This window comes from Macrobrachium nipponense, chromosome 2 (assembly GCF_015104395.2).
Source record: "Macrobrachium nipponense isolate FS-2020 chromosome 2, ASM1510439v2, whole genome shotgun sequence".
NCBI classification, from domain to species: domain Eukaryota; kingdom Metazoa; phylum Arthropoda; class Malacostraca; order Decapoda; family Palaemonidae; genus Macrobrachium; species Macrobrachium nipponense.
Genome location: NC_087201.1, coordinates 108,472,401 through 108,500,149, shown reverse-complemented (window position 1 = coordinate 108,500,149; position 27,749 = coordinate 108,472,401). Strand labels below are relative to the sequence as shown.

At 37.1% G+C, this 27,749-nt stretch overlaps 1 protein-coding gene across 4 annotated transcripts in view; it reads left to right on the top strand.

Annotated features, from left to right (window-relative positions):
• Positions 1 to 2,873: 2,873 nt before the first annotated feature.
• Positions 2,874 to 27,749, top strand: part of LOC135220898 (CLIP domain-containing serine protease HP8-like) — a 127,828-nt gene continuing 102,952 nt past the window's right edge. The window contains exon 1 of one of the 4 annotated variants that reach the window (XM_064258517.1): positions 2,874 to 2,927. Coding sequence is in view for 1 of the 4 variants with exons in the window: in XM_064258515.1 (XP_064114585.1) it covers positions 14,348 to 14,351 (4 nt within the window). In the remaining 3 variants the exon portion in view is untranslated. Of the gene's footprint in view, positions 3,036 to 14,123; positions 14,352 to 27,749 lie in introns of those variants that run through there. The other 3 variants (XM_064258516.1, XM_064258518.1, XM_064258515.1) reach the window with 3 other exon arrangements.

Below are 27,749 nucleotides of genomic sequence, written 5' to 3'. Positions count from 1 at the left end.
GAAAACATATAATACCCTCGGTATCTATTGTAGGCTGTATTTATGCCCTTCCTAGTATATAAGGATATGTTTCAGGCCTTCGGCCCTCATTTATCCCTATATGCTGGAAGGTCATAAATAAAGTCTAAAATAGAGACCTTGGGCATTATCTGTACAATAAAGCACTTCATACACGTAGTATATTTACTCTTTATAATATGCCCTACGAAGCATATTGCATAATATAACTCATTGAATAGATTCTTAATATTTTTTTCGTCTTTGATACACTATTAAAAAGACCACTACCCTACCATGCACACGCAACAAAAATATTTTCCTTTTTTATTACCTATGGATGAAAACCCCCTTGTTTTCACTCCTACTATATACTGAATCAGCAACATTTCTTCTACAACATAAATCATACTGAGGTCGCTCACCTTCATTATGTTGACCCACAGCGCATATTATCCACGCAATTCCTGATATCACTAGACATGCGTGACATTACTTCCTGTTTCCCGCCAATTGTTGTTCTTTTGTTTACATATCTAACTACAGTGGTGCCCTCTGCGGTATTTGATACTCGTTTTCGTTGGATTTCGTTTTCTTTCGTAAGTACATTCTGTAATCGCCATAATTATATAAGACAACTGGAAACGTTCTAGCTAGCACAATCTCGTGTGTATGCGTTTGTTTTTTATTTGGTTGTCAGCTTCTGAAGATTTCAAAAAGAATGGAAAGATTTGTTGTGGTAGTGAGATGTATAAGAATGAAAAAATGTGTTTTCCAAAAATCTATATGACACTTTTTACATATTTATCTCATTATTCATCAATTTGTTCATTTATTTTTTAATAAGTGATCTCTCCTTCATGTATTTCCCATTACCTTCTGTTAGTTCTCTTTAATGAAAACCATATTCTTTGGAAGCTTCAACTTCGAGTCATTGGCGACTCTGGGCTTGTTCCAATAGAATATAGTTTGTTTACTACACACACACGCACACACACACACGAGATATATATTATATATCTGTGTGTATGTGTGTGTGTATGCAATGTATATATATGCAGCCAAAATGTTTTGATTCAAGGTGCCTGAAATACTTGTTTAAGAAGATATGGAACGACTGTCAATGTGCCCTATTAAACGATAGAAGTCTTCTCTCTCTTTGTTCTTAGAGACAATCACAGCATCAAATACATCCGTTTTTCTAGAAGACATTTTTTCTCGAAAGAAGAAACACGTGTACTGAGTTTAGAAGAAAGTACCTCACGAAGTCTCTGAAAATGATAAACATCAGAGAAGATCGCGAAGTGAAAGTGCAGTAGATCCATACAGAAAGGTAAAAGTGACTTTGGCAAACGATTGAACATTTACAGATGCCTGAGAGAAGCCGAAGTGCAGTGGAAAACATTTTCTAATTACATTTTCATTTGATGTGTAACCATTTTTTTTTTATCTCTGATAATTGTCGTTTCTTTTACAGATGGATTCGAAAGTCACTACAAAAAATGAATTCTCTGACTGACTTTTATCTCTTAGTTTTTTTGGGGGGAAATAGAAATAGTGGTTGAACTGATGGGTTTTGTTAAAGAGGTAATGTATGACATTTTGATTGAGATGATTATTCTGAGAGTGACAGTGATTCATGTTACGGGGATTCCCAATTCATTTTCCTTATTTTTCATCTTATCTTATTTTTTTCACTTTTGTGGGGCGGGGCGGGGAATAAAGACTCTATTTTATATCTCGGAGTTTGATTTTTAGCCTAGATCTAATAACTTGGTTTGGCTGCAGAGATGCCGTGTAATGGCAGAGGTTCAAGGTAGGTTACGTCACCAGGTTGGAATTTCTCTCCTTTTCTTAGACAGGGTCAATTGGACCCTTGTAATATATATATATATATATATATATATATATATATATATATATATATTATATATATATATATATATATATATATATATACATATATATATGTATATATATATATATATATATGTATATATATATATGTATGTATGTAGTATGTATATATATATATACACATACATAATATATATGTATATATATATATATAGATAATATTATATACTATATATATATAATATATATATATATATATATATATATGCATAATGTATAGTGTGAGTGTGTGTTTGTGTCGTCATTCAAGACATGAAATCCCAAAGCAGTTTCGCGAAGTCATCCCACTCTTAAGTCAGTGGGAGCATTCAGGAAGATGCTCACCCTATATAAAAAATGTATGAAGTTTAGTTGTCAAACAAGAGCCACTTCGCTCCAAAACTGGAACTGAATAATCGACTAAGTCATAAGAAAACAACCTGAAATCTGGAAAACCCCACTACGACCTTTTCGTGACCGACTTAGGCCAAGTGTAAAGTATTTTGTTGTGTGAATATAAATTATGATCCATCCGTTTTTGTGCGATAACTTTACTTCATGGGTATTTCTCTTATTATGATGAGATTTGAGGGATAATCTTCTGCAGTGCTCTACTGTAATATTTGCGAGGTGTTCCACAGCTATCCCTTGTAATTATGTCATTTATATACTTATTCATACGCACACATGTAGCATGTATGCATGTAAGGGCTTAGCACTTGTTAATTTATAAAAACACCAAAGATCATTTACAAAATGAAGAGCAAAAAAGAATGCATATACCGAATAAGAAAGTAAATAACAAAGAACGTGCCATAGAGTCTCCAAGAAGCGCATACGAATGCCTTCGGTCATTGTTTTCCTACTCCATAATAAAACAAAAACACAGGTGACGTTACCCGGGAACCCCCTGAACTATTCCCCGGGTGAGAATCTCCAAGCATGTTTATTCGCCGGCGGGAAACCCGGCTCCTGGCCGCTGCTCGCTGGTGCAGCTGGTTCCAAGGTGATCTGTTGCGTCGGGTAAACTACAGGTACGCACCTCCCGGTACCGTCAGTCAGTTGTAGAGGGATCGTAAGTAAAGTTGGGCGGTGCTTGTATCTGTGTTACTTGTGTAGATAATCTCAAGAGGTGGCGACAGGTGAGTTCGTCTTTATTATATTATAATAATGTCTTCTTTTGTTGCTGTATTTTAAATTAATAAGAGGGATGTGAGTGACTCTGTAGTGTATTGTAGCGGCCATGGCAGTAGGCGGGTTTACCTGATTCGGGCCAGATAGCCCATGAGGGCGACAGGGAGTTTCTCTTTCTCTCCTGTACACTGTGTAGAAATTATGTTCCAAAACTGGTCCTGTCCCATTATTTCATATATTATATATATATATATCATATATATATATATATATATATATATTATATAATATATATAATATTATATATAATATATATATTATATATATATTATCTGATATATCTGTATATATATATATATATATATTATTATATATATATAATATATAGATATATATATATATTTTTTTTTTATTTTTTTTTATTATATTTTTTTTAAATATATAATATATAGAGTGTGTGTGTGTACGTATGTATATACGCATCATCACACTAACTTACGAAAATCTCAAAATCAAGACAGGGAATCTCACTCTCAACCAAGTACCGTTATGTGAACTATTTTCTGTCAATCCAGAACTGGAGGTGGATAACCTACCGCAGCTGTGTGATGTAATGCAAAGTACATTAAACATTGTAATAAACATCGAGATATGCAGAGCATTGCGTTGCTTACCAGAAGTACCACACACGCGCACGCGCACACACACACATATACGTGTTGTAAGTTATATATTCATGTTATATATATATATATATATATATTATATATATATATATATATTTATACAACCAAAGCATCTACCGTTCGGTCACTTCAGCGCGTATTGCTACATTAACAGAGTTTCTCTCTCTCTCTCTCTCTCTCTCTCTCTCTCTCTCTCTCTGTGGAAGAAGGAATGTACTCGATTTATGGTTTAATGATCATGTGCACGAAGCCCGAGAATTAAATCATCCCTTCTTCAACTGATATATAATACATACATACATACATACATACAGTATATGTATGTATGTATATCTGGAGAAATCACTACAGTTGTTAAGAAACTCTTAGCTTTTCGTCGGGCTTCTTCCTCAGTTTAATTTATCCTTATGACAGCACGGCTTTAGCTCTTGGGCAGTCTGTAAATTATTCAGGCGAAATTATATGCAGGGATACATTAAGAAAGTTCATGTAAAAGCAAAAACAAAAATGAGTACAAGCGACAAAGATCTCCTGAGTCATACAAAAGTGGTCAATCAATCTTTAAACTATTGTAAGATTTGTTGCTATCAGAGTATGAGCAGTAAGTAAATGATCACTTTCATAACGACTATCATTGAAATCCGTAATAGGGAGTACTTTTATTTTGTGCATCTTAGGGGAATTTCGTTTTTTAAATATTTCAAGTCTATTCCAATTTTCATTAATGTTGGATTTGGGTAAGTGGATGAACGAAGCATTATTCGTTTCCCCAGTTCTAGTCGACCACTCAAGGTTAATCTGACGCTGATATACTGAAGGACCTGATTCCTTTATGTCGACATTAGTATAAACATTACATGGGGATTTCTTCACTACATCCTTTGCTCCCATACTAGGATAATTGCAAACCGCCTTGCAATAGAGAAATCCCAATTATTTCAAAGTTTGTTGGTCATACTTAATATATGAGGTCACTAAAGAGGGCTTAACAAGGTCATTGTGACCTGACCTGTTACCACTTCCCTCTCCAGTTTTGATAAATCCCTAATGGGAGATCTTACCAACAGACTTCCAGTTTTACTAGGGGCTCCCCTCTACACCCAGTTTTAAGTCATTTGTGGGAAGAAGGCTTCGTAGAAGCATTTTGTAATATCCTTCGGCAACAATTCCCGTTGGTTTAGACAGGTTGATGATATCTGGTCTATTGGTTATTTACATCATTTCTATATATTTTTCAGTCTTGAAAAATGTATGGTCATTTAGTGAGCTTGCTCACAAATTAAATGAAAAATAGAAGAGACAAAAACAAAAAATCTCGTAATTAAATAGCATTTTCACATTTGACCACAAGAACTTGTCAAAATGGAGACTTTATGAGTTCGGAACTTTTAGAAACCTTAATCACAAAGAAAGAAACTAAAAAGGAAATCATGACTGAGGAAGAACTAGAACGGAGTCCTGATAAAGAGGAAAGGTCTCACGTGACGCTTAAGTGAAGAAGAATGACTGGATTAAAACGCATCCCAGTGGCAACGAATTGATCTTATGAAGCAATTTCTTCTCGGAGAAGGAAAAGCTTTGTGAGCCATAAACCTAGATAAAAGTGAAAACCAGGAAACTCACCCAAAACAAGACCTTCTTTCGATACAGACGTGACTTTCATACATCCGAGAAAATGAGTCTCCTCAATGTACCCTTTGACGCGTGTGACCCGACGACCTCGAATCCCAGCCCTTGCTATCAGTCAAAGAAAACCTTTACATCCGATATGACACAGATTTCGCCCATTACGATGCTTGATTAAAATTTTAAAGGATGGGCACTGATCCCAAACGATCATCACTCGCTTCCGCTCATAAGAGAATTTGCTATAGAGCTGCTCTCTTCTTTACTTTGCGAAAACACGAATAGAATAAAAGCTCCACTTATACCAAAACTGTTTTTGTAACACTAGTTTTTTTTTAATACTTGTTATTCCAACAACAACAACAAGACCATCTGTTTTTCTTATTCTACATTTCGTTTTTCGAGAAGTGTTATTTTTAATAAAGTTTACCGTATTATTTTCTCTCTCTCTCTCTCTCTCTCTCTCTCTCTCTCTCTCTCTCTCTCTTTCTCTCTCTCTCTCTCTCTGGTCTATCACAGTCGCCCTGTTGACTGGGTGGTAAAGTGTGGGGTTCCGGGTTGCATCCTGCATTCTTAGGAGTCCATCACTTTTCTTACTATGTGCGCTGTTTCCAGGAGCACACTCTCCTGCATGAGTCCTGGAGCTACTTTAGCATCTAATTTTTCCAAATTTCTTTTTAGGGATCTTGAGATCGTGCCTAGTGTCCCTATGATTATAGGTACAATTTCCACTGGTATATCCCATATCCTTCTTACTTCTATCTTCATGTCTTGATTCTTATCCATTTTTTCTCTTTCTTTCTCATCTACTCTGGTGTCCCATGGCATTGCAACATCGACGAGTGATACTTTCTTCTTGGTTTGGTCAATCAACGTCACGTCTGGTCTATTTACACGTATCACCTCATCTATTCTGATACCATGGTCCCGGAGGATCTTTGCTTGATCGTTTTCCACCACTTATGACTGCAAGTTAGCTGGTGTTTCTTGCACAGGCTCCAGTGGAAGGCTTTTGCTACTGAATCATGCCTCTTTTTGTGCTGGTTCTGTGCTTTGTGGTTTATGGTCTCGTTTTTCACATTGCACTTCCTGCATATGTGTGAGATGTTATTTCCATCTATCATCCTTTGGATATATCTGGTTCTTAGGGCCTGATCTTGCGCCGCTGTTAGCATTCCTTCTGTTGCCTTCTTGAGTTCTCTCCTCTGTAGCCACTGCCATGTTTCATCGCTTGCCAGTTCTTTAGTCTGTCTCATGCATTGTCCATGCATTGTTTTGTTGTGCCATTCTTCCGTTCTGTTTGTCATTCTCCTGTCTCTGTATATTTCTAGGTCTTCGTCTACTTTATCAGTCTTTCTTCCCATGCACTCCTGAGTCACTGGTTTTCACTGGTTTACAGATATTCCCCCAGTGCTCTGCTCTCGATGTTGAAACAGTCCTCTATGCTTAGTAGTCCTCTCCCTCCTTACTTTCGTATTACGTATAGTCTGTTCGTATTTGCTCTTGGATGTGGTGCTTTGTCCGTATTTGCTCTTGGTTGTACTTCTTTGTCCGTATTTTCTCTTGGGTGTAGTGCTTTGTGTATTGTCATGTGTTTCCTAGTTTTCTGACCTAAGCTGTTGAGTTCAGCCTTCGTCCACTCCACTACTCCTGCGCTGTATCTGATTACTCGTACTGCCCATGTGTTTATGGCTTTCATCATATTTCCGGCGTTGAGTTTTGACTTGAGTATCGTCTAAGTCTCTGCATATATTCTTGCCTGATCGTGTCCTTCATCTCTTGATGTTTTATATCCCCTCCTTCCATTATTCCAAGGTATTTGCATCCCGTCTCATCTATGTGTTTGATGTTGTTCCCATCTGGTAGCTTTATCCCTTCAGTCCTTGCTACTTTGCCCTTTTGTATGTTGACCAAGGCACATTTTTCTATTCCAAACTCCATCCTGATGTCCCCGGATACAATCCTTACAGTCTGGATTAGTGTATCTATTTCTTTGATTCTTTTACCATATTATTATTGTTGTTATTATAATTATCATTATTATTATAATTATTACTCTCATCGCATCATAACGTTTGGAAGACACCCAGTTTTCCTTAATTATTTTAGCAAAACGATTTTCCAACCTACTTTCAAGGTCATGCGGTCAAAAAATGACAAAAATCGTTAAAACTGTATACGAATATCGCTCTAGATATCTTATAACACACACACACACACACACACACACACACACACACACACATATATATATATATATTATATATATATATATATATATATATATATATATATATATATATATATATGTGTGTGTGTGTGTGTGTGTGTGTGTGTGTGTATAATTGCTTACACAATTGTGATATTATTTCAGCTGCTTTTCCATTTCCAATTTTGTCACCATATACCTTATAACATCTCCACGATGGTGAATTGCTTAAGTATAATTTTCGATTTCCTAAGCTTTGAGATAGACGGTAAAACCATAAATAATGCTATTTGTACCATTCAAAAATGTTTGCCCTCGCGTCGAGATAAGAAAAGAATATCAGAGATTAGTCCAAAATTACTCTAAAATTGATTTCTAAAAAATGTAAAAGGCAACATTTGCCTAAAATAATCAGTGGTAAACCCAGATGATCAACATTTTTGCACAAAGCACCAAAAATGTTGTAGTTGAAAGTTTTTTACACTATAGTAGCATTATTTAATTGACGCACAAAATATTGGCTTTATAATTCTATTGCTTTTGACCACCTATGGTCACAATTTCATGAGTAACTGTCATCGCAGATTTCAAATTACTGCTGCCTCAGAAACGTTGAAAGACACCAGAACATTCTCTGGCATAGGGAAGTCACTAATTGTCAAGGACAATTATTCAGGCATTTAGGTATTATGAGTACTCAAAATGGAAGACTTTAAACTCCTTGAACTTGTAAAGTAAGCCTCTACAGAATAGTGCCCATTTGCTCAACAAGAGAAAATGGAAAGAGGAATGTTGCAAATTAATAAAAAAAACAATATTTTCAAACTTAGTGTGCAGTAAATGTGCCTCACTGTCGAACTTCTTAGTTCCAGAGGTCCTTTAGCCTTTACACCGTTGGACTGTGGTACAGCCTGCCGAAGGATGTCGGGCAATTGGAAATTCAGAAGTTCCAGCGAAAATGCAATGCATCACTACCTTAATACTATTCTTCTTGCATTTTGATACATTTCTATCTATTTATCTATTCATTAATTTTTTCTTCTTCGTTAGTAAGTGGTATCTCTTCTTTCAGTATTTCCCTTTACTTCCTCTTACTTCTTCCTCATGGATACCATATTCTTTGGAAGCTTGGATTTCAAGTCAATGGCCTTTCTGGTCTTGTTCCAATTGAATGGGTTTCATATACTGAATAATACATACATGCATACAGTTTTTTGAAGTTTTTTTAGTTTTTTTTTAAGATGTGTTGCTCCTGGCATGTATTTAAAGGTCTCTTAAATTGGCTCAGTTCTCGGGGGTGCTTAGAGTGCATTTTTGGGGCTTGGAGACAGAGCTCCCTTGTGCATATGCACTCAGCTCCCTTTCCGCTGAGCATTGTGTGGTCCAGGTGGAAGTGTCTAGAGAGAGGGTGAGTTTTTTTTTTTTTTTTTTTTTTTTTTTTTTACGGGGTTGAGGGGGTGAATCCTTCCCTTCCTTTTTTTTTCCTTCGTCGTCTGTTCAGTTGCCTTGGCCTTGATATGGGAAAATCAGCTGATAGCTGCTGTAGGTCACGAGTGTGAAAGGAGATGATTTACGCCCGTCGGATTTTTTTTTTTCACGTGTAGAGAAATAAATATCGTGCATTTTTTTTATTAGCTTTTGTGCGAGCTTTCCTTGTGCTTTGGAGAAATCCTTAGACTATTTTAGAGATTTTTGGTCATCTTATGATTTTGAGATCAGATTTCGACTACACCTTGATGTTCCCCTGATGGCAGGTGTTGGGCATGACTGAGTCGTCGTAGCTTGGCTTCGGCAGAGCCGTATATTGTCCGGCCTTCTTTTAGCCCGTGTTTTTGGGTTTCCTTGTTAGCCCTTAGTCAGTCTCTCTCTCTCTCTCTCTCTCTCTCTCTCTCTCTCTCAGAACTGCTTGTGTAGATTTTAATGTCTCAGTCAGTGACGTGGGTTCATTTAACGAGATTTAGGGGAGAATTTGGGCAATTTTGGATGTGTGAATAATGGCACTGCATTTTTTTATGGATATTTCATTTTTCAGAAATTGTTGCATTTCCAGTTGTTCAGATAGTGTGGTAGAGCCAATATCAGATGAGGTGTCAGTTTTTCTTTTTTTTTCTCTCTCTCTCTCCGTTTTTTTTCCGGGTCTGTGAACACATGTCGCGAGGTACGACAATTATATGGCACTTGTGCTTTTTCTTTTTAGAGAGTTGCCAGGAGTTTCAGCAAATATCTCCAAGTGTCTATCACATGGGAATTTGGATTTTGGTCATGGTTGTTTTTGTGGCCAGTTTGCCAGTGATAGGGGACTTGATTAAGTTTCTGGTGGCCTGTGCCAAAGTGGATATGGGGACGCTTTTGTTTAGACACTTCAGGTTTTTGGTCTTATTTGTAATGAGTTATGGCACTCTGATGATTTTTTTTTATATAGAATTCTGTGGCAATTTTGGGAATGTTGATACTTTTATTTTGGCAGTTTTTGCCCTTTTCAGCAGAGTTAGCTAAACCGGTGATTCACAATTTTTGCCGGTAACATGAGCTCCTTAGGGGTGCGAGGTTATTTATGGATTGGCACAGTTTTTAAGAGTCCTATCAGGAGGAGCATTAGGGGTATAATATTTTGGCCATGTGGTATTTTGTTCTGTTGTAGATACTCCAGAGCCTAAGCTTATGGTGGAAAGAGCCATGTTTTAGTCCATTGTTTTGGATTCAGTTATTTGGTTGCATTATGGGTTTTTTTGGTACCAGTGGAAACCTTTGTGAGAGAAGGCATGTGGTAATATTTTTAAGTGTATCAGCTAAATGTTTTGAGTGCATTTCCGGGGATCAGTTCTTTTTCATTATTATTACCCTGCTTGGAAGTATAACGATTTTTGGGGTTTTTTGGTCTTTTATTCCACATGTGGGTATTGATGAAATGGAGGGGAATATTTTTTTTTGCCTGGGTAGTAGTGATAATATGGTGGTAATGTGGTTGGTTTTTATATTATTGATGTTGATTTTTGGTGCTGAGGCACAATTTTGAGGGTAAGTTTCCCCTAACGTCAGGTGACTTATGTTTGTAATGCTGTTTTAGCTGTTGACGTTATTTTCGAACCAGGTACATTGACTGTTCAGTTCTCGAGACAAACATTTTCTTTTTGATTCTAGTTGAGGTCAGCAGAAAGCTGTTGTGAGTACTGTGTCTACGAATTGTGGAATATTGAGATTACTGGAGGTGGAATTGTCTTTTATTAATTTGGTGATTGATGATATGTCTTTGTTTATTGTTTAGAGATTGTGGATTTTCAGGACTTTTGTTCTGGTTAGTCTTCGGCCTAAGTTTGGTTCTACTTGCCGTTTTCTATGGCTGAGCTGTGATAATTCAGTTCTTGAGATTTGCACGTTCTGCATTGTGTTGTTATTTCTTTTTTTGAAGGCCGACATAGTGATATGCTTCAGTGTTTGGCCGTTCTGCAGCAGATATGAGTCAGTATACAGGTTTTTCTAAGCTGACTCACATGTCTAAGCGGACAATATTATTATGTTGATTTGGAGCCAGTTGATGTTTTTGCTCTGTTTGCACGAAACATGGTTTTGCTCCTGACTTATAGTTTTGATTTAGTTTTCTGCGCATCTGCGATGGCCTAGTATGATTTTGCCAGAGTCTATTAATTAATATTTGCCTTTCGGATTTTTTATTTTTGCGGCATTTTGGGCATTTTGCAACAGTTATGAGTCGTTAGTTGCCAGGGCTAGAGAGTGGCATATATGTTTCATTAGTTTTTTTTGGCTCCAAGGCACGAGAAGTTGCCGAGTCAAGTAATGCAACATAACGTGTTCCCGATGGTTAGTATTGGGAATGGGTTGTTGTTTATAATTTGGGGCCTTAGTTTTTTTTTCTGCTCTGAGTCGCTTCAGTGAAGTAAAGGGGTGTATTTGGGGTTCTTATTGATTTTGTGGGGTAATGTAGATATCACAGTTCGAGAGAACATTTTTGGTAGTAATTTGAGGCTGGTTTTGTTACTTTTTTTTCCTTGGGTCATTTTTTTTTTTCTTCTTCTTCTTCTTTTTGTAAGGGTATTTTCGTACGGTGTTGTAAGGCAGATCCTTGAGAAATTCTGGGAATATGATAAAGACTCTTGGCATGCCTTTATAGATTTTAAGCAGGCATATGACAGTATACAACGAGAGGCATTGTGGAGGATACTGAGAGAATTCAGGATACCAGAGAAGCTTATACGCAAAACAAAAATGTGTTACAGGATTATGAGAGGCAGAGTACGGATTGGAGGGGAAGTAACAGGTCCTTTTGAAGTTGACAACGGTTTAAAGCAGGGATGCGCACTGTCTACGATTCTCTTTAACCTAGTGCTGGAGTGGGACAAGAGACAAACACCACAGGGTAATGGAGTACATCTTGGGGAGGCTAGGTGTGATAGATTAGCTTATGCAGATGATACTGACTTTTGTGGTGAAAGCATCCAGGAAATTGATAGAAAAATAAGCATTTCTAGAGAAGCTGCAAATCAAGTTGGCCTGGAAATAAATGAGGCTAAAACCAAAATTTTGAAGGCTTCAAGGCAGGAGAGGATACTGGGTAACATCAGGTGTGGAAATATGGAGTTGGAAGCGGTCGAGAACTTCAAATACCTGATATCAACAGTTACAGCTGAAAATAGAGTAGAAGAAGAGGTAAAATTAAGAATAGCAGCAGCAGCCAGATGTAGTTGGGCTTTAGCCAAAGCGCTCAATAGTAATATCTTATCAAGGAGAACAAAGGTGAAGGGCTATACAACCATTATTAGACCCGTGTTAACGTATGGTTGCTAAACCTGGAGGCTGACAAAGGATCTGGAACGAAGGTTGGAAGTGTTTGAGAATGGAATCTTGAGAAGGATATGTGGACCGGTCTTTGATGCGGAGATGGGCCAATGGAGAAGAAGGCATAATGATGAACTGAGGGAAATGACAGAGGTACCCCTTAATAACAGGCACGGTTATGGCTCAAAGTCTGAGGTGGGCGGGGCATGTGGCCAGGGCTCATGAGGATAGACTAATAAGCAAGATTACTCGAGGACAACCAGAGGGCAGACGCCCTCCAGGAAGACCCGGCATGAGATGGTCTGATAACATAAAAAAAGGGACGTGACAGAGCTTGGAGTGGATGGTCCAGGGGATTGGTGGGATGTTGCACAGGACCGTGGTCGTTGGAAGCTTCTTGTAGCGCGGCAAAGAGCCATGGAGGCCCGCAGTCAGTGGAGTGAGTGAGTGAGAGTGAGTGAGCAATGGTGAGCTTAAAATGTAAGGACAGTAGTCCGTAGAGTTTTTGTGATTTTTTTCTCTTTCTAGTTGTATTCTCTCTCTCTCTCTCTCTCTCTCTCTCTCTCTCTCTCTGCGCAAACGCGACGACGCGTTTGTTTGGGGTGGTTAGGGCTAATGTTGTATGGGATTTGACGAGTGGTTTATTTTATTACTATTATTGAGGAATCTGGTATATTCTTTACGGAGTTATAGTTGGTTTTGTGGTCTTATGAGGTTACTTCTCACAGGTTTTGACCCGTTTTCTTTTGACGTATTAGAATTGTTTTGGTAGGTTCAGTTCTTTGGTTTTAGTTAGGAATTGGTTTGGTGGTTATGTGATATATCCGAGTTGTTTTGGTATATTATAATTTTTGTATTTGTAGTGTTAATTGAACAACGTTTAGTTAGTATTTCTTGGAATTTTGCTCTTTAAATGACTCGTGACCAGACTGGCGTACATACTTAAAGCACCATAAAGCACCACTAAATGGGATCAACCAGTAAGACGTCCTTCAGCTACTTTTAGAAAGCTATGGATTCGTGGGCAAGGTGTCGCATGTTAGCCGTCATGCTATAAGGGGATGCTCACCTATTCATCATGAGTCTACGAGGACTTACGACGCCTTTTGGAAGATAATGGGCGTGATACCGGGAGACGTTTTACCTTTCTACAGTCTGTGCAGCTGCAGGCCACAAACACATACACACACAGGAGCGTCGAGATTGGAAGATATGCACTCTGCAGTGAACTGTTATTATAGCCCGGATACAGGCTATTGATATTTGTTTTACATATAATGATAATGGACCTTGTGCTGCCAAGGACGTGCAGTTTTTATATCAACATGGTGCGGGCCCAGTGTTTATATATATCTATATATATATAATATATATATATATATATATATAATATATATATATATATATATATATATAATAATATGGCTGAATGAGGACATTCAGAGGTGGGGTTGGCCGAGCTTCAATTACATATCTAAATTGCCTTTTTTTTTTTTTTTTTTTTTTTTTATTTTTTTTTTTTTTTTTTTTTTTTTTTTAACCTATGTTGGTAGACGGATGTGCTGAGTGATGACATTCTTTAAAATGGTAGATTCAGCGTTAGCTCCCACGGAGACAAAGCGAGCTCCGGAAATGTTGACGCATCATTTTCGGTGGCACGATGTCGACGGTTGCTGCCTTATCAAGACAGGCCACGGTTTGTGTCCGTGCATGAGCGGAAACAAGGATCTGGTTTTGAGTAGATTTTAATGGGTGCGCCTATTCACTCTTTGACATCACACATTTGTTCCAGTGCAATTAAATTGTGACGAATCACTGACGTCAAATGAAGGGGAGTGTTTTGTGAGAAAGTTCGTGCTTGTGGACGTATGAGCTATTCCCCTACATAATGGGAGGGTAGGATAACTAGGACGGAGAAGCACCCAAGTCGGAGAAGCGTCCTTATTTTGGGAATGGCCGCATATATTTTGTTGTGTTTAGTTAAGTGCTAGTGCTCACAGCTGAAATGGGTAAGCGTACTTTTAAGCCCGAGTGTGGCTTTGTGTTGTTGTATGTAAACCTTTATTTCAGAGATGTCCTTTTCCATATGACTTTTTTATTTATGTCATTTTGGTTTATTTGCAATTTATTTATGTGGGATTCCTTTTCTTTTTTTTTCTAACAGACGTTTCTGGCAGGTCTGGTAACCTGGAAAACCGGAAAGTCTGGAGTTTCCCTTAATGGCGTGGTGTTAATTATAAACAGTTATGTGACTTTTTTAGTTGCCTGTTTTTTGACTGATGTCTATTGTAGAGAAAGAGGTGGACGGGTTTTGTCCGATCACCAGGGTTATTTGAATAACAGTGGTGCATTATTTGGATTTTGCATTTCAACTTATTCAGTTAAACATTTGTTTCTTTGAGAATTTGGTTTATTTAGTTCATTTTATTCCTTACTAATAAATACTATTTTTTATGATTTGTGAGTCTGATTTTAGCGACCCTAAGTAATTGAAATGTTTAAATTACATAGAAGGTCGAAGTTGGTTGAAAGAGAGAGAGAGAGAGAGAGAGAGAGAGAGAGAGAGAGAGAGAGAGAGAGAGAGGGACGGGGGGCGGGAGTTGGTAAAGAGATAGAGAGAGAGAGAAAGTCGCTCAGTGCCTCGCTCTGGTCCATGTTACCAAAAATATGGTCCTGAAAGGGGTAAGGCAATGCCCCTTTAGGACTATTAACACATACACAAACAACAATATAAGTCTGAAATTTAATGACTAGTGGCATGGCACTGTAAGTCGTATTACTGTCTCTTTAAAGCTTACGGCCAATGGCTTCTCTACTTGGAAGAATATTCTTATGTTTAACCGCGAAGGAAATGCAATACTTTCGGTGGATTGTTTTGCCATAATTGGGGTGTTGATACTCTGCATATACAGAAATACACACTAGTTCTTAAGGTACAGGCACGAAGAGGTCTGATGGACATTCCCTGCTGAAATACTGCAAATGAAAGTGACCAAACAAGATGACCTGCAATAATGGTTGAGCTCATAATTACCTCTTCTGGAGCAAGTGATTCATTAATCTAAAAGATAAGATCCCAAGAAGCAGCAGTCTCCAGGCAGGAGAACAATATTCCAACAATGGTAGAACACAAGGCCTGAGGCGTGAGACAGTAATAAAATTGACTTAGTAGATATAGTAGTCTTCTAGCAACTTTAGATGACATATTTCACAACGACCATGAAAATACAATGCTTTGAGTCGAAGGTAAAAACTCCAGTCATAGCTGATCTGTGAACACTGTTTTGATGAGCTTATCCTCCCGCCACACCAACTTTAGTATCCCACATACTGATTGCTCTGGAGATCTGACTTTCATGGCCAGATGGCAGAAGGAATTACATTTGCGCTTGGGGCGTGGGGAGGGGACCCCGGAAAACTGCAACAAGAGTAGTATAAGCTGCATACTATACTGTCTTGCTAACTAGACCAGCAATTATCACGGGTGTCCACTTTGTGGGATGGAGGTGGGCCGAGGACGGGTGGATACATTCTCGCTCCACCCTCTCCCAAGGATCAGACCTTTTAAATAGGAATTCCTTCCTAAGGTTCTACGTAATTCACTTCGTCGGTGTCTGAAATTATAACTGCTTCTCTCAGTAGAAATATTATATTATATTACTATATATTATATTAATTTTCTCATTTGTATATACTCACTTTTAGAGAGTAATACTTATCATTCTTCTCACTAGAACTCCTGTCTAAAGCCCGGAAAGCAGTGGAACACTACTCATGAAAAATTACTCCTTTTTTTATAGTTCTTTTTATTTACACTGAAGAATGAATAAAAAATCTATTTTTCTAAATCAGTGTTTTATCCTAAATATATTATGCATGATTCAAGACTCTTATTTGAGTTTCTGATAGCCATTAGTCTTTATAGCCAAATTTAAGAAACGAAAGTAAATACACTTTATAAAGTGTAATAGAATTATCTTGATAGTCCGGTGAAACGAAATTACGTTTCATAACTCGGAACTAAAACTTTTCATTGAACATTACTATATATATAATATATATATATATATATATATATATTATATATAATATATATATGTGTGTGGATGTTGTGTGTGTGTGTGTGTGTGTAGTGTGTGTGTGTGTTGTGTTGTGTGTGAGTGTGGGTGTGTTATAACTGAATCACGCAAAGTTAGGAACGTGATAAATCCAAAATAAAGATAAATGCCACGAAGGAAAAAAAACGAAGAGCTGCAAAGATCTTTGACTTTAAAAGTCCTTTATGAGCAGATACTCAGTAATTCTTGCCTTCAATTAAAAGACTTTTAAAGTCGAAAGATCTTGCAGACTTCCGTTCGTTTATTTTTCCTTCGTGGCATTTATCTTTTATTTACATATATATATGTATATATATATATATATATATATATATATATATATATATATATAATATATTAAGTGGAAAGCCGTGGAACACTACTCATGAACATTACTTATATATATATATATATATATATATATATATATATATATATATATATATATATATAAATATATATATATATTATATATATATATATATATATATATATATATATATATATATATATATATATAAGTAATGTTCATGAGTAGTGTTCCACAGCTTTCCTGTCTTTAGACAGGAGTTCTAGTGAGAAGAATGATAAATATTACTCTCTAAAAGTGAGTAGATGCAAATGAAAAAAAAAATTAATATAATATGAATTAATATAATATATATATATATATATATATGTATTGTGTGTGTGTGTGTGTGTGTGTGTATAGTATATATATATATATATATATATATATATATTATATATATAGTTCTTTTCATTTACACCGAAGAATCAATTTAAAAAATCTATTTTTTTTTCTAAATCAGTGTTTTATCCTAAAAATATTATTCCTGATTCAACTCTTATTTGAGTTTCTGATAGCCATTAGTCTTTATAGCCAAGTTTAAGAAACGAAAGTAAATACACTTTATAAAGTGTAATAAAATTATCTTGATTGTCCGGTGAAATGAAATTACGTTACATAACTCGGAACTGAACTTTTCATTATTATATATAAAAAGCGACAGCTTCAGGTTAATTGTGAAATTCATCTAGAACCGTTTAATAAGCTTAACTTTGACCAATATACGGAAACTGGTAGCCAAATGTCGACAAACTCACGCCGCCTCATAACCGCCCATCCTAGAAAGGCGCGTGGAATGCCCATGATCATCATAACACTAAAACAAATTAAGACCCGGAGCATTTTGTGAAACCTCAGAGAAGCCAGGTCAAGACTGTTTAAAAACTCCAACAACAGCAACTCATGATGCCCATCAAGTAAACGCCCACGAGTGAGGTTGACAACATAGTTTCTCACATCAAGTGACTAAGGGTATTAACCCGGTATCCGCCTTTGTCAAAGTCCTTGGTAAACTCAATGGGACGTCGTGTTTAGTACTATCCCTCGGGGATCAAAGATATCTTTTATTGATATAATTTGTCGACCACACAATATAAAAATATGGTTAATAAACAATGCTTTGATTGCCGAGGGGATACAATAGATTCACATATACTATGTTAATTCACATCAACCGTGCATTTGATGTCTAGGCCAGTCCCTTACGACGCTCCTGATTGGTTGTTGATAAGCCAATCACTGGGGCTGAAAACCCTCAGTCTCCCTCGAGAGTTCACATGGGTAGGATCTATGTTCCACCTCTCCTGAGGAATATACGTCTTTCAAAAGTTTCCCTCAGGAAAGGTGGAAAGATACGTCCTGCCTGTGTGAACTCTCTCCAGACACTGGGGAGAGTTTCCACCCAAGCCCTGTGATGTGCTTATCAACAGCCAATAAGGAGCGTCGTAAGGGACTGGCCTAGACATCAGATGCACGGTTGATGTATGTGAATTTACTATAGTACCATACACGGAGTTTAGTACTGGCAACTCGGAGGAGGTGGATACATTCAGGGTTAATACGGTACTAAGGTCGTACATAAGGGCCTTCAAGTAAACCAAATCGAGAGTTGTGATAAGAACAGTTTGTACAGGCCTGGACTTACAAAGTGCATACTAGGTAGACAAAAAACACGATAACCATACACACGGGCTATTGTGTTTTACGTTAAGTGTGCCTGGTGCAACGACTGGTACTGAGAGTATAGAATGAAATTGTTAGTAGCAAACAACAATATACCTACCTATACATCATGAACATTATATTAAATAGAAATCATAATGAATGTTTTGAAAATAATAATAATTTAGTTAATTATTTCTCTTAAAATGTTTATTGGTGGTGATAGCATTAAATTGTAGGGGAAAAAGATTGAATATATTCTTATTGTATTTACAACTTGAGAGGTTTATTTGCATTAAGGATCACATGTTTAATAGAGAAATACACCTCACTTACCTTCTCTAAAATACTGGAGCAAAATACACCAGAGTTATGAGAACTATTAATATCTCCCAGCAGCAAGCCAAGTTACGAGTCTTCCAAACTTAACCACTAGTGCAGAAGTGCTTAAAACCCGAATAGCTGGAAAAAACAAATCTCCTTTTAGCAAAAATAATAATCATATCCATTGTCAAAGTTCGGGATTGAACAGATTGGCTATAAAAGTCAATAAAAGTACTTATTGCCCTTCAACGACTGTAAACAACGCTAGAAAGATACAGATTGGTTTGGTATTACTGCAACCAAGGCAACCAGCACTTCAATAATCCCATGAGACAGGCCAAGTATTGAATAACTCCCACTCATCTGCAAAGGCAAGCACAAACATTTCGTTGTGCTTTCGTAGTGCTTTTGGCGAAAATATCCCAGTTTTTTTTTTTTATAATATCGTGAAAACACACCAGGGTCTCTCCACCACCACTATCAAGGTCTGATGTTTTATTTATTTATTTATTTATATATTTATTTATTGAGAAGTGCCTCAAGATTTTAGATGAGCTAAAAAAATCATTCAGCTTTATCATTATTGTTGATTAGCAAGTATCTTTAACCTTTCAAAGACAAGACAGGTTTGATGATTTTTCATGTAAGAGTTTAATTATCATTGGTATGCAAAAGGAGTAAAAGTTTAGATAATAGCTTTCAATAAAAGAGATTATATAATAGAAGCGAAAAGATAGGACCAAGTTAAAAGTTCCGCACAATTTTCATAAAAAACAAAAGCCGCTTCTGTGTACTCATTTTGCCCGAGACTTGGGCCATAGTTGATCAATTATAAGTTTATAAATGAAAGGTTTAAAAGGAAAAAAAGATTGTTTCCTAGAATTGGAAATACAGTAAGTCCAAGGATGAAGGTTAAAAAAGGAATATTAGAATAAAAGATATATGTTTGTAAGCCTTTCAGAAGTATGACAGCACAAGTGTGGTTTATGACTCTTGGAGGACAATTTAAGCAAAGATGGGACTGTGCAATTAAAATGGATTACTAAAACAATATACTGACTGAGCAAGAATGTTGATTTTCAGTTGTTCTACAAAGTGACTATTCAAACAAGTCTATATTATTAAGTATCAATTTTTTTTTTAAATCTGGAAATGTTTATCATTGCTTCCATACCATAGCATCGTTTTTGCCATCACCAAATGCGAACATGAGCGCACTTCGCGATGAGGGAGCGCGCGAACTATTACCCTCCAACGCAGAAACAGGAGGCGCAGCTGTATCTCGCCTCCCTCGCGCTCTCTTATTGGAGTTTGCTCTGTGGGTCTCGAATTCGGCGGTGAAATTCGATCACGACCCAGTGCACGATTGACGTTCGAGAGACCCTCGGAACCTGTCGCTGGAGTTCCGTCGAAAACCAATATTGTGGCTTTGGAAGGAAAATAAAACTGAGAGGGAGACGCAACGCACACAACATTCCTTCCGATGGATTCTGGTCAACACTAAATCAGACCTTTGATCTCTCTCTCTCTCTCTCTCTCTCTCTCTCTCTCTCTCTCTCTCTCTCTCTCTCTCTCTCTCTCTCGAGTTAGTTAATGAGGTCCTGTTTGGAAGGTCGTTCATCGAAATCAAACGTTTCATGTGACTCATGCTACGAAAATACTCAGAGCAGTGCTGGTAGTACAAGCAGCAGCAGGGTTAGCCTTCTTCATAATTCATATATTCTGTAAAACAGTCCCAAATACGTCATTTTCTTTTAATTAAATTAACTGATTTCGAATATCACTAAACAATCTTACAAAACAAATGCGTACGGCGAGAGTATATATATATATATATATATATATATATATATATATATATATATATATATATATATATATATATATATATATATATATATATATATATATATATATATATATATATATATATATATATATATATTCATATATCTATTATATATATATATATATATATATATATATATATATATATATATATATTTATATATATATATATATATATATATATATATTATATTAACAATTGACTTTGTGAAATAGTTTCTCATCACAGGGCTGGTTACCAGGCTGGGGCGCATGAAGACTTACCAGTGATTCTCTCATGAAAGTTTCTTTTATATATGTATATATGTGTGTGTGTGTGTGTTGTGTATGTATATATATATATATATATATAATATATATATATATATTATGTATATACATATTTATATATATGTGTGTGTACGTATGTTGTATATATATATATATATATATATATATATATATTATATATATAATAATATATAATATATGTATATATGTATGTATTGATCTATATATATGATATATATAATATAATATATATATATATATATACATATAGATATATATATATACATATATATAATATGTTATATATATATATATATATATAAGATACTATATATATATATATATATGGAGTAACACCAAAAAACCTTCATGAAAGAATCACTAGTAAGTCTTCATCCGCCCCAACCTGGTAACCAGCCCTGTGATGAGAAACAGTGCTAGCCCGAAAGGATTAGAAGAATTGCACGACAACGTAGTTCACAAAGTAAATTTTTCAGAAAACTTGTGGAGCCTTCCACAAGCATTTTGTGGATGTGCATGGCAAGAAAACATATTAGGATAACCTTATTACGAAGAAAGGAAATTGCTCTTTTGTAATGTGACCAGAGTCCCGTTTTTTCAACGTCTGTCCCGCTTTTTTTAAAGTTAGCAAAAGTCCCACTTTTTTTTTACTTTTGTGAGTTTCGTCCCGCTTTTTTTAGGCTACAAAAAGAAAACTGTCCCCATTTCAATGGAATAGTACTGATATTTTGTTTAATTTTGCCATTTCACTATCTGGCAACTTCTATCGTCATCTCCGACTGCTACGATACACAATGAAGTGAATTAAAAGAATATTATAGACTGTAAAGTGTGTAAAGTGCGACCCTTTGCAACTAATGATGTCGACAGAATAAAGGGCCGAGAAAGTCATCGAAGAAAAAAAAATCCAGTCACATTACTTCTGTAGAAAAGCTGATGGGAGGGCTTGTGTTCGCTGAAGCAGTGAGCATCTCACTGCAGCAGCAGCAGCCTGCACTGAATATCCAGGTCTCTTTAGACCACTGATTCTCAATCTGGTGGCCGTCAGCAATTTACAGAGAATATTGCCTTAGTTTATGAGGACCATCAAGTTACTACTATCTAAACTGCTGAATAAACTCAGCCGTCACAATCTTTTAGCAACCATATCTCTGGCCGCGAGTTCGATTCTCGGGCATTCCTGTAGGGGTGTTCGAGATGTGTGTTTCTGGTGATAGAAGTTCACTCTCGACGTGGTTCGGAAGTCACGTTAAGCCGTTGGTCCCGTTGCTGAATAACCACTGGTTCCATACAACGTGAAATCTCCATACAAACAAACAACATATCCCTCGAAACCCTTTCTCTTTCTTTTTCTTTTTTTTTCATTTTCCTTTAAACCCGGGCGGGAATTTTACTCATAGATTCAGAGGGGGCGTGCAGGGAAGGACCAACTCTTAGAGGGAGTGTGATAATGAAAACATTAAGAACCATTAATTTCGACCGTGTTTACCCCTACAGCAGAAGAAAGCTCCTCTGTAAACCATCCGGACTCCACGTAGCTAAGGGAAACTGTCCTAATCTGTGAAATTTCTTTTGATATTTACTTTTATGTACCAACCTTCATTTCTTTTTATTTCACTCTATATTGATGTTCCAGTGTGAGTCTACCACAGCCCTGATGATAGACGGACGTGAGTTGATGGCTGAAACAGCTGTCGGCAGGAGAAAATAAAATGGAACATCATAGTCATAAAATTAGGAAATTTTAAAGATATTGGAAGCCTTGCGTGCACTCGCTTTCGATAAAAATTGGTTACGAGAAAGAATGTATCCAGATAAATAGATGAATAAATAAATAAATGAATAAATATCCATATTTATGTATGTATGTATGTATTATATACATACATACATACATGTATATATACTGCTACCCGTACTGCAGGGACGGTTGAAATTAGCAGCTAAATGAAAGTGTCGCCCCTATAGTTAGCCGGTAGAGTCAAAACCTGGCCATCCATGAAATATTAAACTCAGTACACAAAACGTTAGCGATCCAATTCCATATAAATTGGAATACTTCACATAGGTATTCGAAATTCCGGTTAGCTTAACTGCCAAAGAATTTGAATTGTAATGTAAGCTCTCTTGCGCTTTGTCATGCAGCCATGTACTGAAACTCGATCAGTTTTACTCATGATGAAAGGATGGGTATTGCAAGAAGGAATTGAATAAGACCGGCATTCGTATGATTATGGGGTTGCTTTGAACACGACATAAGCAGGATGCCAAACTGATTGTATAGTGGTAGCCGGTTTCCACCGGACTACCGTTGGTACTTTTGGTTCGCGTAGCGAATAGCTGTGTGTTATGAACTTCTATCTTTCTCTCTCTCTCTCCATCTCTTTCTCTCTCGGTTGAACTAGGAAGATATTCTCTGAACTCTATATTTATATTTCTCAAGTTGGTTGGAGGGTAAGTCGTGGAAACACAGAGTAGCAAAATAAACTTCTATTCTCAAAAAGTTACATCTTGAGATAGCTTTGCAGAGAAGGCTTGAATGTCTGTGCTAGACGACAGGAGAAGAGGATGCGAGTGTTACAAATTGATATACAAATCCATAGGCGAGCAAACCTAACAAAAGATACATGTATACGACGAACATAACTTATCTAGGCTAAGACACGTCAACCCATGAGAACAGAAGTAGGTTTCCCACGGAATTAGGTTGTTGATGTTTGTCATCCATTATGCCTAGCTAAGGATCACACGCATCCTGGGCTGTGGTTTTTGGCAGGCTTTTCTGTATCACCCCTGACCTGGTTACGTGGTAGGTTCCGTTTTAAATAATGTTCTCACATTACTTTTACTAGCAAACTGACCCATCTACGATGGGTGATAAAATACGGGTGCAGAAGTGAAAAATTTATATGTACTATTTGTTCAGCAATATTAAAATAAGGGCGATTTTTATACATACCTACTACAGAACCTCTTTGTACACAATATTATCAGTTTGTCCACAACTTAATTTCAAGTTGGCAGAGTCAGTTGCTCGCTCATCGCCACATACAGTTGGCCATGCGTGAACATGGGTGACGGCAGAAACACACCAACACGATCCAAAGTCTGGCCCTGCGACTTGTTTGCAGTGAATGAGAAGGCCAGGTTGATGGGAAACTGCCTGCGCCGTAACTGGAATGGTAAACTGGTTGTCCGAAGGCATCAGAGGAATCCGGGGGATGAACAGACGTTTGCCGGTGTGAGGGCCTGTTGCTATCACTGCTTCGATGACGTAGGGAGTTTAAGGCTCCATAACGGTGTACCTCGTTCCGTTGCAATGTTCCATTTGGCAGGATTCGAAATTTCCGAAAGCAACATTTACTGGGCAAGTAGGTTTCTTCAACGTGATTTTGTGCACTGGCAGTCCCAATGGATTTAAGTTATTAAAAAGATCTTGCGGATATTGATGATAATTTTCATCTTCTATTGTATCCGAGCTGAAATATTCGCGACTTTCTCTGGGGAAGTTGTACAGAAATTATGTATGAAAAATCGTAAAGTCACTAAGTCTACTGGAAAAACATGCCTCGTTTCACGCCAGAAACAGCTCCGTTCAGGGAATCCCTTCTCACCCCCACCTACTTCCAGGAGGGGGTTAGGTTGCATGAAACCCCATTACAAACCATCTGAGGGGTCCCCAGCATAACCCTGCCAAGTTGCATGCCCATCTGACCAGCCGTTTGGCCGTGATTGAATGACAGACAGACAGACAGACAGACAGACATTACGCCCATTATAGTATAATTATGTAATTATTCATTACAATTGTACGCGTTATTTAATTTTGTCATTTTTACAGCAGTTGCTTTCGCTGTTATTGCTGGCGTTGACTTGTTGCTCTTGCTGCAAACGAAGCAAAATTCCATGATCATGCCTAGCACGCATCCTTAAAAGGAAACTCTCAAATGGAAAAAAAATAAAAAATAAAAAAAAAACTAGGAAAAATAATAACTTTTTGTATTTCATCAGTACCTACAGTCAATAATCCAGTAGCTACAGAAACAAAGGAAACTCGAAAGTAAGGACACCGAAAATCAGGCTATGTCTGAGTATATCTTTCAGTTTAGAAATCCAAACTCAAGACTGGAAGGCCACTTCAGTGGCTTCGACACAGCCCAAGGTCTTGCAACATTGGTTATGTATGGTTGCTAAAAGACTGTGACGGCTGAGTTGATCCAGCAGGTTGAAAAGTAACCTGATGGCCCTAATAAACTAAGCCAATTTAATTGACGAGAGGAGACGCTGAAGAACAGTTTCTACCTGAAACCGCGAAAACATTTTGTCACTGAATTATCCTGTGTTGAGACAGCATACTCCAAATCTGATGGGTGCAAAGCTCCTAAAAAAATAAGCCCATTTCTCTTTTATTATTATTATTATTATTATTATTATTATTATTATTATTATTATTATTATTATTTTCAGAAGATGAACCTATTCATATGGAACAAGCCCATCAAAGGGGTCATTGACTCGAAAATCAAGCTTCCGAAGAATATAGAGTTCATTAGGAATAAGAGACGGTAAAGGAAAATACAGAAAGAAACCTTACTCATTAAAAAGGAACACTAAATTAATAAACAGATAAAAACTCATTAAAATATAAGGAACAATAATTGTCAGTATCACCCGCAGCAGTTATTTGAGGGATTTCCCACTAAAGGAGGTTCCATGTGAGCCGAAGTGATGCGAAGACTTAGCCACAGCAAAAAACTTTAGTTTTATTCAAAGACTAATCATTAGAACTGTGCGCGCTGAGGCTGGAATTTTGTGCATACCACTGACAAGAACCCACTCAATGACCATAAAAATCATTCTGTTTGTTTGATTATTTTGATGTATATTTATATATAATGTTGTGTGTGATGTGGTGTATGTGTATGTCTGTCTGTCTGCTACATGTACTTATACGTGTTTGGCGTTGACTCTTATACATTATGAAATATATATAATATCAAGTCTAATTTAGATCAAATAATTACGGGAAAAATTTATAGAATTCTTGCGTGAATGCAAATTGACATCATTTTCGTCAAATATTTTCCATCAGCTCAAGCCTCATTCGCGTGCGCTTGAGTTTGGGCGTAATGCTGAGAGGTTCCCTGGAAAAGAAAAAAAAAATGACAAAGGGCGTCAACGAGGCATGTTGTACTTCTTCCGCCACTCTCATCCGTTTTCCCCACCATAACAATTCGTCTATACGATAAAAACCACTCTCCTTTCTCCCACTGCAAATTTCCCCTAATCATGCGGTCTGGGCTTTAACGAGGAGGAGGAGTCGGGAGTGGAGGGAATGGAGGGAGAAGGGGGTGGGGGGGGGGGTGGTCACGGGATGTTGGTCCTTCACGATACTATGACTTTGGCGAAGGTCATTTATCATTCCCGAAGAAGGGAGGGTCTGCGGTCCTTTCCTGCTTCGGTGTTTTCCTTTCCGTAGGAGGAGAGGATGATAAGGAACTGTGACTATCAGTTCCTCCCCCAACCCTCCTCCGACCGTTATCATTTTGCTGTGAATTTAGTCAAGTCTATAAAAATCCTAGTTTCCTACATAGTCCTAGTCTCTTGTTTATCGCCAGAACACGGTTTATAAACTTACATACATGATTATGCTTGGTATGTTCAAAATTAGTTACAAAGGTACATATTTTCTTTACATTCTAATTACATTCATAGTTGAGTGCACGCAGTGCATTAATTGTGTGTGTGAGAGAGAGAGAGAGAGAGAGAGAGAGAGAGAGAGATTTGTTTGCATCAACATTTTACTCTAATATTAGTTAATTATGTCAATCACAGTGAATGAGTCATGTTTATTCTCTCTCTCTCTCTCTCTCTCTCTCTCTCTCTCTCTCCTCTCTCTCCAATTACACGTTTTTCTTTCATATCTGAATTACACGTGTTTCTTTCATATCTAAAACTATCTGCTGCTCCTTTGTATTTTGATAGAAAGTCTTCCCATACTAAGAGGAAATCTTGAATCCTTATTTGGTCCATTAAAACAAATCTCTTTTGTCCAACTTTACTATATATTTTTAAGTCTAACTTCCTCCTCACTCCCTTCTCCATGAATGTATAACTTACTCTCTCTCAGAAAAGGAAACACTGTTAAGCTCTTATTTTTGTTACTCTCATTGATTTTCGTGCTACGGTTTCCCATCTGCTGGCCAGCTTCAATCTTATGCTTTTCCTGATATTCTCTGCTCTTAAGGTCCTTAGGGATATCTCTTCAGATATCTTGAAATATTGGCAAGGCCTCTGGTCCACAAAATTTACTGGCGTCATTCGTCAGTGAGTTAACAGACAAACTGGATCACGTTCTTTGGCATCCCCCCCCCCCCCCCCCCCCCCCCACCCCCCCCCCCCCCCCCCCCATGCAGAACCACACAATCTCTAACTACCGTTTATAAATGAATTCTGGCAGTCTAATTCAAAGACTGCTGACCACTTTGATCCTTCTAATTACCTTCCCACTGCCTCAGGTTTTACCAAGATTCAAGTATTTGGAATTTTATTTATTCTCCACTTTCTAAAGCCTCTTCTGTCTGTCAGCCATCCGCCCAGCCCCACACACTATCGGATCACTCATACACAGCTACATTCGAGCAAGATCTACAAGCTTGCCTTTCATGATGTTCAGTTACTTTCTTTGCAGGAGTTTGCGATTTTTTGTCATCAAAACTCATTTCTGTAATGTGTATACTCTAGGTTTCCATCAAAACATGAAAACGAATCTATGTACTTATGATTTTACGTATCTTCTTTGTTAAGTTACTTCAAGTATTTTCTCAGAGAATTTA